At 38.2% G+C, this 13,103-nt stretch overlaps 1 protein-coding gene across 3 annotated transcripts in view; it reads right to left on the reverse strand.

The window, feature by feature from the left end:
• The window catches only part of LOC126328921 (serine-protein kinase ATM), a 458,551-nt gene that overhangs the window by 424,394 nt on the left and 21,054 nt on the right, over positions 1–13,103 (reverse strand). For all 3 annotated transcript variants that reach the window (XM_049996079.1, XM_049996081.1, XM_049996080.1), the window contains exon 4: positions 11,863–11,989. In XM_049996079.1, coding sequence (XP_049852036.1) covers positions 11,863–11,989 — 127 coding nt within the window. The remainder of the gene's footprint in view (positions 1–11,862; positions 11,990–13,103) is intronic.

The following is a 13,103-nucleotide window of genomic DNA, read 5'->3' on the forward strand; positions in this document are numbered from 1 at the left end:
AACAAAACTGGCATTCTAAGGATTGGAGTGTGGAATGTCAGATCCCTTAATCAGGCAGGTAGGTTAGAAAATTTAAAAAGGGAAATGGATAGGTTATATAGTGGGAATTTGTGAAGCTCGGTGGCAGGAGGAACAAGATTTCTGGTCTGGTGAATACAGGGTTATAAATACAAAATCAAGTAACAGTAATGCAGGAGTGTGTTAAATAATTAATAAAAAAAATAGAAATGCAGATAAGCTATGACGAACAGCACAGTGAATGCATTATTGTAGCCAAGATACACATGAAGCCCATGCCTACTACAGTAGCAGAAGTTTATATGCCAAACAGCTCTGCAGATGATGAATAGATTGAAGAGATGTATGATATGATTAAAGAAATTATTCAGAACATTAAGACAGATGAAAATATAAGTAGTCATGGAGGACTGGAATTTGATTGTAGGTAAAGGAAGAGAAGGAAATGATGTAGATGTATATGGACTGGAGGTAAGGAATGAATAGGGAAGCTGCCTGGTAACATTTTGCACGAAGACAACTTAATCACAGCTAAGAATCATAAATGAAGGATGCATACATGGAAGAGGCTTGGAGACGCCAGAAGGTTTCATATAGATTATATAATGGTAAGACAGAGATTTAGGTAAGACTGAAATTTAGGAACCAGGTTTTAAATTGTAAGACATTTCCAAGGGCAGATGCGCACTCTGACCACATTTTATTGGTTATGAACTATAGACTGGAACTGAAGAAACTGCAAAAAAGTAGGAATTTAAGGTGATGGGACCTGAATAAACTGAAAGAACCAGAGGTTAAGGAGAATTTCGGAGAGATATTAGAGAATGATTGACAAGAACAGGGGAAAGAAATACAGTAGAAGAATAATGAGTAGCTTTGAGAGATGAATTGGTGAAGGCAACAAAGGATCAAGTAGGTAGAAAGAAGAGGGCTAGTACAAATCCATGGGTAACAGAAGAGATAGAAAAGAGAAAATATAAAAGTGCAGTAAATGAAGCAGGTGAAAAGGAATACAAATGTCTCAAAAATGAGATCAACAGGAAATGCAAAATGGTTAAGCAGGGATGGCTAGAGGACAAATCAAGGGATGTAGAAGCATGTATCACTAGGGGGTAAGATAGATATTGTCTGCAGGATAATTAAAGACCTGTATGAATATCAAGAGCTCAGATGGAAAACCCGTCCTAAGCAATGAAGGAAAAGCAGAAAGGTGGAAGGAGTATACAGCGGGTTTATGCAAGGGTGATGTACTTGAGAGCAATATTACGGAAATGGAAGAGGACGTAGATGAAGGTGAAAAGGGAGACACACTGCTGCATGCAGAATTTGACAGAGCACTCCGTCTTCAGGCCACGAGTGGCCTACAGGGGCCATCCAACCGCCGTGTCATCCTCAGAGGAGGATCGGATAGGAGGGGCGTGGGGGTCAGCACACTGCTCTCCATTTGACAGAGCACTGAAAGACCTAAGTCGAAACAAGGGCCTGGGAGAAGACAACACTCCATTAGAACTACTGATAGCCTTGAGAGAGCCAATCATGACAAAACTCTACCATCTGGTGAGCAAGGTGTATGAAACAGGCAAAATACCCTCAGACTTCAAGACGAATATAATAATTTCAATCCAAAAGAAAGCAGGTGTTGACAGATGTGAAAATTACCACACTATCAGTTTAATAAGTCATGGTTGCAAAATACTAACACAAACTCTTTACAGATGAATGGAAAAACTGTTAGAAGCTGACCTCAGGGAAGATCGTTTTGGGCCCTGTAGAAATTCTGGAACACGTGAGGCAATACTGACTCTACGACTATCTTCTAAGATCACTTAAGGAAAGCATTGGTAGACTTAGAGAAAGCTTTTGACAATGTTGACTGGAATACTCTCAAATTCTGAAGGTGGCAAGGATGAAACACACGAATCGAAAGGCTATTCACAATTTGTACAGAAACCAGATGGCAGTCATGAGAGTCGAGGGGCATGAAAGAGAAGGGAGTGAGACAGGATTGTAGCCCATCTTCAATGTTATTCAATCCATATATTGGGCAAGCAGTAAAGGAAACAAAAGAAAAATTTGGAGTGGGAATTAAAATCCATGGAGAAGAAATAAAAACTTTGGGGTTTGCTGACAACACTGCAATTCTGTTAGAGACAGCAAAGGACCTGGAAGAGCAGTTGAACAGAATGGGCAGTGTCTTGAAAAGAGGATATAAGATGGACAACAACAAAAGCAAAGCAATGGTAATGGAATGTGGCCGAATTAAATCGGGTGATTCTGAGGGCATTAGATTAAGAAACGAGACACTTAAAGTAGTAAATGAGTTTTGCCATTTGGGAAGTAAAATAACTGATGATGGTCGAAGTAGAGAGGATATAAAATGTACACTGCCTAGGGCAAGGAAAGCGTTTCTGAAGAAGAGAAATTTGTTAACAATGAATAGAGCTTTAAGTGTCAGGAAGTCTTTCCTGAAAGTATTTGTATGGAGAGTAGCCATGTACAGAAGTGAAACATGGATGATAAACAGTGTAGACAAGAAGAGAACAGAAGCTTTTGAAATGTTTTGCTACAGAAGAATGCTGAAGATTTGATGGGTAGATCACAGAACTAATGAGGAGGTATTGAACAGAATTGGGGAGAAGAGGAATTTGTGGCACAACCTGACACAAAGAAAGCATCGGTCAGTAGGACACATTCTGAGGCCTCAAGGGATCACCAATTTAGTAATGGAGGGGAGTGTGGAGGGTAAAAATCATAGAGGGAGACCAAGAGATGAATACTCTAAGCAGATTCAGAAGGATGTAAGTTACAGTAGTTATTTGGAGATGAAGAGGATTGCACAGGATAGAGTAGCATGGAGAGCTGCATCCAACCAGTCTCTGGACTGAAGATAACAACAACAACAACATGCACCTTTAGTGATCAATTTGTCTCTATCATAACATTAAACATTCAATTACAATTTTTTTCAGTTGAAGAACAGCAACAACTTACTGTACCATCCACAGCCGCTGATAGTTCGCCTGGACCTTCCACTGCCAAAGACCCTTCATCTGGTTCACTAGTGCCCAAAAAATGTTGCTAAGTGTTGCCTGGGCGACCAACAATGAACATATTACCTTCTTTACAAGTGAGGCCTAGGAAGGTAACCTCACCAGCAGGGGAGTGAAAGATGCAAACCTCACCCAGGTCATACATAGAAAGAACTGCTACAGTACAGTAAAGTAGGTAACTGAAAGAAATATGCACTGAAATGAACAGAAATAACTTTTTATTCAGAGACAATAATTACAGTGAAGTTGCTATGATGTATGATGATCTCCTGAAAATTAAAAAAAAAAAAAAAAGAAAGGGGGAGGGGCAGCAGCATGGTTCTCAATGGGGTGTGTGATCACTATGGACAGTAATGCATGCTCTGCAACCTCCTTCTATGCTGGTCACTTGATTGGCAAGGATTCTTGTGGTATGTTTCATTCCTCCACCAGCATGGTTGACAATGTCTAGATGGTCATTGGCGCATGTGGACATGCTGCAAAACACCTCCCCAATGCATCCCACATGTGCTCAATGGGCTTTTAGTTGGCTGAATGGGCAGGCCAGTCCATTCGTCAAATATCCTATTGTTCCAAAAACTACTCAGCCTGTGCAGTTTTATGTGGTCACACTTTGCCATCCACAAAAATTCATGGCTGAATGCATGTCTGAAAAGATGCAGTTGGGTAAGGAATACAGTGTCACAATAATGTTGACTGGTGCATGTAATGTGTTCACAGATCTGGAGGTCTGTGTGACCATGCAACATTATGCCTTCCCATACCACAACATCTGGACTGCCAACAAAATAATGTCCAACAACATTCCCGGGTACATTATCTGTCTCTACCTCTCGCCATACGAGGATAAATGAGTACTCAGGAACATTTTGTAGCACAATTGTTTTGGTGGCCCAGGTGTCACAGTATGGGAAAACAATGTTGCATGACCATGCTGACCTCCAAATCTTTGAACACTCTCCAGCCAATATTAATTGTTACAATGTACTACTTCCCTATGCACACCTTTTCAGAGGTGCATTCAGCCCTGACTTAATTTTTATGGACGACGACATGTGACTGCATCAGACTGTGCAGGTGGAGCAGCTGCTGAAACAAGAGAATATTCGGTGAATAGACTGACATGCCCATCCCCATAACTTAAATCCCTTTTGAGCAAGTGTGAAATGAGTTAAAGAGACATAGTTCAGCATGTTCACAATCACTAACAATCATCCAGCAGTTGAAATAGTGCTGGCAGAGGAATGGAATGTCCTACCACAAGAATTCCTTAAACTCGTTTCACACATCTAGTAAGATTCACCTCAAGTTTTTCTAGATGGCAAACATGGCTGCCTCACATGTTGAACTCTCACACATTGTACAATGTGACTCTCAGCATGGAACTCATGCACCATAGAGAAAGACAGAATGAAATATTCACAGAATTTCTTATATCTCGCAAACAGTTTCAGACAGTGAAACAAGATTTTGGAAAATGATAGTACGCAAAGAGAAGAATGTTTCACTATATGATTAATATGCGATACTTCCATATCTACCACAATATTCAAGCGACTATAGATTTTTTCAGTGAAATGATGTAATACTTAAGGAGCATCGGTAACTGGAGAAATGAGAATTACTGTGGATATCTAACAGTATGCGTGAAAAAATTTCAGTTTATTTTTGTACTGAGAATGAGCTTTTTCATAAACTACTGACTTATCCTTTCATCAGTTGCCGTTTTAGGATTCTGTGACAATTTGACCTGCATTAGAATGTTTGCAAAATGAATACTAAATCTGCTGTGTTTTGGAAAAAGAAGCAGATTTGAAAGTGGCAACAACAGAACTTATGTATTCCTCAAAACTTGTCTATAACAGCATCCCTCTGAAGAAAAATAAAGGGAGTAAAAAGTCTGTTGAAAATAAATCACTATTTCTTTTGAAATTTTAATGGAATCCCATAGCTCCGTGTGTTTTTAGTAATGAATAACTGGAACAAACTGGCCAAAGAATTTACTTATGTATCTCAATCATCTGAGAAATATGAAAACATTTAAATCTACGAAAGCCAATAAATTTGTTGCCTAGTTTCAATTCATATCATTCACTATTAAAAATACACTGAGGTAAGGTATTCCACCAAAATTTCAACAGTAGTAGCAATTTATTTTCCCCAAACTTATCAGCACCTTTATTTTTATTCAGGGAAACATTATCAGTGACGAGTTCTGAGTAATACATAAGTCTCTCTGTTGCACATTAATTGGTTTCTTTCTCCAAAATACAGCTGAGTTTGTAAATATTCATCTCAATAATCTTAATGCAGTTGAAATTTTGACAGCATCATAAAAACAGCAAATAATGGAAAGACAAGTCAATAGTTTATGAAAATGTCCACTCTTAGTACAATAGAAAACTGTAATCTCTCACATAAATTGTTCCATACTCACACTGATTCTCATTTCACCAGCTATTGATGGCGCTTAAATATTATGTTAGTTCACTGAATAACTCTGTAGTCACTTGAGTATTGTGCTAGTTATACAAGTTTCGCATATTAATCATATGGTGAAATATTCTCAACAACACGAACTATCATGTCCTAAAATCTTGTTTGAATATCTGAAACCGTTTAAGAGATACGAGGAATTTTGTGAATATTTCATTATGGCTTTCTCGCTGATGCAGCAGTTCTGGACAAATTGCTTTATATACGGCCCATTTTCTTGAAGTTGGTAATAGATAGTAATACCCTTCAAAGTTTAAAGGAATATTCAGTATGTAAGCTACATTTCATATGCAGCAACGTATGACCTAACATGCACCAAACATCAAATTCATAGTGACCTCTATTTCTCATCACAAACTTTCTGATATTCTTGCTGTAGTTTACTTAATCCTGAAATATCATAGTAAATATGACCATAAACGAAATAATAGGCAGTTCAACACGAAGCTCATGAATGAGACTATTAAGATGTGCGAAAATAATTTTTTTTCAGTATAGTTCCTATATAGAGCTGCATCAAACCAGTTTCAGGACTGAAGACCACAACAACAACAACATCAGTTCCTTTATAACAATTTCAGAAAGATCACAGGTTGGCCGGCATGTGTGTGACATACTGTTTGGTCCTAAGAGTTAAATGGCATTGTTTGAGTGTTTCTGCCCTTCAAGCTGTAATGTCAGTTGCCCAACAGGACTCCTGATTGGCCAGTACAGGTAGCATTCAGGGAACGCTACTAGGCCTTCTAATAAAAACAGCATCGGATCTGTCATGGAAAACGTGCACACCTCCCTGCAGGGCAGCCAGCTAACAGAGAAAAGAGCTGTCACATGAGCCAGCAAATAAGCCTGCAGATGATCTTACTCAGTATCAGACGGACTTTACCAACATTGTAGCCAGCATGGGAGCAAGGCACAGAGCATGCACTGTCGTCCATGCTGACCGCACACCCTATTAAGAACCATGTCTCACCATTTGTAATGCCCAGGGGATCATTATAAATTACTGTGACTTCAGTGTAATTATTGTATTTGAATAAAAGTAATATACTGCAGCAATTCTTTCTATGTATGGTCCAAGTTTGATCGAATTACAGGATGTACAACTATGCTTCTGCCGTTTTTTTCCCCAAAATTTGAGGCTTCAATGAAACAAATTTGTTACACATGTATCATTCATTTTCCATCGCTGGCCACTACTTTCTCCCATCTTTTGGGCAGTGTACAAACCTGACATCGAAAATATTGTTCATCTTTTGAAGCAATCCATGAATCGATCCAATTTGACACTTCTTCATGAGATCGGAAGTGTTGGTCAGCCACACCGTGTGCCATTGATCCAAACAGGTGATAGTCAGAGACAGCAATGTCTAGAGAATACGGTGGGTGTGGTAGGACTTCCCATTTTGACATTTCCAAGTATGTTTTGATCTGTTTTGCAATGTGGGGTCAAGCGTTGTCGTGCTGCAAAATCACTTTATCGCTATATTGCGACTGTTTGCTTTTAATGCTCTGCTCAAACACATTAATTGCTTTCGGTAACGAGCACCTGTGATTGTTCCACTTGGTTTTAACACCTCGTAGTACACAACGGAGAGTTGGTCCCATCAAATGCAAAGCTAGATCTAGGAGCCGCGAATATTCAGTATGGCTGTCGACGTGGAAGAATGGCCGAGATATCCATATGATTTTTTGCCTTTAGGGTTATCATAATGAACCCATTTTTCACCCCCAGTCACAATGCAATGCAGAAATCCCTTCCGTTTTTGCCTCTGAAGAAACTGTTCGCAAACACACAAATGCTGTTCAACGTCTCTTAGTTTTAGCTCACACAGAACCCAAATTCCTTCATTCTGAATCATGCCCATAGCCTTGAAATGTTTTGAAATGGCTTGCTGTGTCACTCCCACTAATTGTGCTAATTCTTCTCGAGTTTGACTCTAGTCTTCACTCAGCAATGTCTCCAACTCTGCATCTTCAAAAACATTATCTCTTCCACCACTATGCCGGTCTACATTAAAATCACCATTCTTGAAGTGTTGAAACCACTCACGACACGTTCTTTCACTAATAGCGTCGTTGCCATACATACTTGAGAGCATTCGATGAGACTCAGCCACTCTTTTCTTCATATTGAAACAAAACAGTAACACCTCCTGCAAAATGACGAGAATTAGGCTCGTAAACTGACATTTTCAATCAAGAACAACTTTATGATGCAGACACAAATCGACTTATGTTTGGATGAGGTTACATTCACTGAGGTCCAAGCTAACAGCCTGACATCTGCGATCTGTTTCTTTCGACCGCTACTTACCGTTGTCGCCACCTATCGGCAAACGGCGGAAGCAAAGTTGTACACCTCGTATGTTATTTAGCAGTGATACACCATGTGAAAGTTACTTTTGTCCTTAAGCTTTGAACACCAACATATTACCATGGGGTTTTAAGTGTCATCCCACACTAAGACTGCTGTACAACAAGAACAGTGCATTGTCAGAAGAGAGCACGTTTCGTGTTAGCCGTAGACCATTTAGTATGATTCTTGTGAGCAAAATGTCTAAACTGCACACAGATTCACTGTGAAATTACGGAGGTATGTGGACCAAACGGAGTGTCGTGTCCAGCCACAAGGAAATTGTGCCAACAATTTGGCCAAGGCCGCATAAACATGAGTAATGCTGGTCAGAAAGGAAAGGTATTGACATTGAATATAGATGACAATGTCCAGGCAATCAAGAATTGATTTACAGTAACTGCATATTTCCGGCCAATGAAGTCATTCACACAGCAGGTCTCAAATGGGTCTATGACTAAGAAGTAGATTTTATCATTATGGGACTGAACAGTAAGTGAAACACTCAGACCCAGATTTGCTGACTATGTTGAAAAATAGTGTAATGAATCTGTGTCATTTTGAAGTGTAGTGTAGCACTCAATAAAAGTTACTTGGCCTGCAGTTATAATATGTAACTTACATTTTGAAATCCCTTCATAGATCTAATAAACAACATTACACGAGACTTTCATAATAGTTTACAATTTCAGATCAATCTGACACCAAAATATCATGTCATTTTGATGCTCACACCTATTGAGACATCTAATAATCTTTCCTACAGTGAGATGAAAATTAGACAGAGCAGAAGCTATTTCCCAAATAGATGAGATGAGTCAGTACATTTTTCACATGTCCTGAAGATCCTTAGACCCATTCCCCAAGAAAGAGAAAATGCCATGGGAGCAAGGTAAGTACGTACATACTGTAAGGCTACACATTTGCAGACGAGAAGTGAAAGAAACTCCGAGTTTTGGCTTACATCCACACAGAATAAAGATAATATGCTCTCAGCCAAATCATTGCCCTTGTCTGCTTGCAACAGCGCCCATGTAATTATAAGACAAAGGAAGAACAGTTCATGCTTTAAGAAACTAAACATTTCAGACTTAGAATTCCTACCTCTTGTAACTCAAATGTAATACAAATACTAAAAAGACCATGAAAAAGATTCAAATTACTAGAAACTAAACAAACATTCATGAAATTTATTGTAGAAGATGGTAACAAAAACTTCTTCCATTGTAAGCTTAATGGCATGTTTGCAATGGAATGTAGAACTAACAAATATTTCACAAAGATCATAACTAACATAACTGGTTTCAAAACGTAAGCATCTAATATGAAAGACAATATTGAAGTGTGAGCAGGTTCACACTGCAGGATTAAATGAAAAATGTTGTCAGGGTTCCCTATGACTATCAATTTCCATACTTAATATTGTAATCATTTATTTAATTATTTATTTCATAAATAATATCAACATTTCTGTATCAGCTGAAATTATTCATTCAAAAGTATTTACATCCATCAACATCTATTTAAAAAAAAGTGTACAATTCAACTTGTCAAAACAGAGCAGTTGAACGAATCAGGTAGCAAAAACAAAGCAAAACCTTCTGAACAGGCTTTCATTTATGAGTAAAATGCAGGCGGAAAAAAAGACTTGTAGTTTGAGTGTTACAGAACTTAAACAACCACCACCCTACTGAAGATAATATTCCCCCAGTCTGACAACAGCTCACTAAATAGTCAATAAAAGAAAACATCCCACCCATACACACACACACACACACACACACACACACACACACACACACACACACACACACACACACACAGAGAGAGAGAGAGAGAGAGAGAGAGAGAGAGAGAGAGAGAGAGAGAGAGAGAGAGAGAGACACACACAGACCGAGAGAGAGAGAGAGAGAGAGAGAGAGAGAGAGAGAGAGAGAGAGAGAGAGAGAGAGAGAGTATTTAGTAGGTGAAACAGATGCAGAAGACAACAAATATATGAAGGCCAGCCAAGGATCAAATTTCAAAACTTTGAATTTGTAATGAGGGCTCCAAACAAATGTGTCCCCACAATATGTAAACATGCAACTTAAAGTATGTGTTTAGCAAATACTTGTTTTGTCTTCCTTCCTAGGCAAAAGCATCCCATAACATCATACTTTTCCACCAGGAGCAATTGAGACTGAACAGTAAAATACACGTAATCTATTAGTTGCTATGAAAGTAAATAGCATGCATATAACTTCAGTCTTTCAATTTCATGCTATAAGAGACAGTCAAATGAAAACAAGACAGATGAGGAAAAATAAGTAAACAGTTCATTACATCAAAACTAATCACCATAACTGTTAATACGTTTATCCACTGAGAGACAAGATAGTATCATCAAAAATGTTTGTGGTTGCCTGCGGAGCAATCATTGTACCCAGACATGCACGTCTAAAATATGAAAATTACATGGGAGAATTAGGACTGTACATGAAATGTGTAAGGGCTTTGCAGCGAAACTTCTGCAGTGTTGTTGAAACAGAATTGTTTTGTTGCAGGATGATTCCTGTAAATGTTGCAAGAGTGTTTCGACTATGCTGCACAACTTTGGCTAGGAAGCCCTTCAACATCAGTCACACAGTCCTGATCTCTCCCCATATGATTTCCTTATATCTGGAGCCCTGAAGAATGACATTCATCGCTGTTGATTTGCTTCAAATGAAGAGGTTCACACTGGGTACAATTATGGTTCTGTAGACAACCACTAACATTTTTCCATGTCTCACAGTGAGGTAAATGAATTAACAGTTATGGAGATTACTTTTGAAATAATAAAACAGTTTATTTACTTGTTTTACATTGGTCTCATTTCCATCTGATTGCCCCTTATATTTGATTTTTGAAATAATAATTTACTTTGACCACACACTGAGGCACAGTGATAACATATCAATGACAAAAACTTTCTGCTGCCATTGTTCACAAACCTTAAAAACCATATCTAAGGGCCTTTAAAGTTCATGTTAAAGCTCATTCCATGTCCCACATTTCAAACTGCATGGGAAGAGAAAACAAGAGTTTCTAATATAGAAAATATCACCCATTTATCAGTTGTTTCACCTACTTTTCTAGTATGGCAACAAATTATCACTAAGTGCCACAAAGCAATACCTCATGTGGCACATAAAAGGACCATCTGTTTCCCAGTTGGTGAAACTAGAATGAGCTGAACTGGATAAACAACATAAGAAACAAAAACTGATAAACTCCTGAAACTGGCAGTCCCTTTACCTGAAGAAAAAGACAGTTAGAAAATTGCATAAAATACATGCAAGTCACTCAAAATCTTAGATCAACAAAGAATGAAGTTAGTGGAAATAAATTTCTAAGAACAGCATTGACTAATGCTGCTTTAAACTATAACTAACTCTTTTTGTTAGCCAGGGAACATTTCAGACGTATGGTGATCTGCAGCTTTCATACTCTTCATAAATGACATTTCTTGCCTGGCAAACAATTTTAAGTTGCTCACAAAATACTTATTCTTCAACCAATGGAAGAAAAAAATATTTTATGCATAGTTTAAAGGTATGTGTGCTTGGGAAAAAATTTCGTTTGTGTGTTAGGCAGAGGTCTCGCAGAACTTTTCCTTTCTTGAGGCAAATTCCCAAATTTTTTTTTGCCTTGCCCTTTTGCATTTGACCAAGCAAATGTAATATATGAAACTTATATGTTCAGTGCCTTTACCATGACTGGGATTTTTAAGAATCTGCCTTTGAATATTCCCATTTTGGCAACTCAAAAGCAGGTCTCTCTTTCTGGCCTGTACAGTGTGATATTTCTCTCTCTCTCTCTCTCTCTCTCTCTCTCTCTATCTATCTATCTATCTATCTATCTATCTATCTATCTATCTATCTCTCTATCTCTCTCTCTCTCTCTCTCTAATTTAAATTAAATTACCTTGATTCGCCTTGTTCACAATAATAACTACCAAACTAGCACAGTCATTTTTCAAGCTGTTCCTTCTCCACACAGCAGCAGAACTTTGTGCTCCTTTTCTCTCCTCACTCTTAATTTTTTCTGATTCCTGCAAAGAATAATGAAACAATCTGTCACTTTCAATTCACAACAACAACCTAGCAGTATAAATATCTTCACTGATAATAAATGGCAACTTTACATGAAGTTAAAAAATGTGCAAAATTAATTAAATCTGGATCGCTCATATGCGATGAAAACACACTGAATTTTTCTAACAACATGTAAAAATATCTGAAAAAAGAATTATGTAAAACACGAAAGATTGCCAATGATTATTTTGTCACTGTGAATGTTGTTGTTGTTGTTGTTGTTGTTGTTGAGGTGGTGGTGGTGGTCTTCAGTCCTGAGACTGGTTTGATGCAGCTCTCCATACTACTCTATCCTGTGCAAGCCTCTTCATCTCCCAGTACCCACTGCAACCTACATCCTTCTGAATCTGCATAGTGTAGTCATCTCTTGGTCTCCCTCTACGATTTTTACCCTCCACGCTGCCCTCCAATACTAAATTGGTGATCCCTTGATGCCTCAGAACATGTCCTACCAACCGATCCCTTCTTTTGGTCAAGTTGTGCCACAAACTTCTATTCTCCCCAATCCTATTCAATACTTCCTCATTAATTATGTGATCTACCCATCTAATCTTCAGCATTCTTCTGTAGCACCACATTTCGAAAGCTTCTATTCTCTTCTTGTCGATGTTTCACTTCCATACATGGCTACACTCCATACAAATACCTTCTGAAATGTCTTCCTGACACTTAAATCTATACTCGATGTTAACAAATTTCTCTTCTTTAGAAACACTTTCCTTCCCATTGCCAGTCTACATTTTATATCCTCTCTACTTCAACAATCATCAGTTATTTTGTTCCCCAATAAGCAAAACTCCTTTACTACTTTAAGTCTCTCATTTCCTAATCTAATACCCTCAACATCACCCGACTTAATTCGACTACATTCCATTATCCTTGTTTTGCTTTTGTTGATGTTCATCTTATATCCTCCTTTCAAGACACTGTCCATTCTGTTCAACTGCTCTTCCAAGTCCTTTGCTGTCTCTGACAGAATTACAATGTATTCGGCGAACCTCAAAGTTTTTATTTCTTCTCCATGGATTTTAATACCTACTCCGAATTTTTCTTTTGTTTCCTTTACTGCTT

This window comes from Schistocerca gregaria, chromosome 2, assembly GCF_023897955.1.
Source record: "Schistocerca gregaria isolate iqSchGreg1 chromosome 2, iqSchGreg1.2, whole genome shotgun sequence".
In the NCBI taxonomy this organism is placed as follows: domain Eukaryota; kingdom Metazoa; phylum Arthropoda; class Insecta; order Orthoptera; family Acrididae; genus Schistocerca; species Schistocerca gregaria.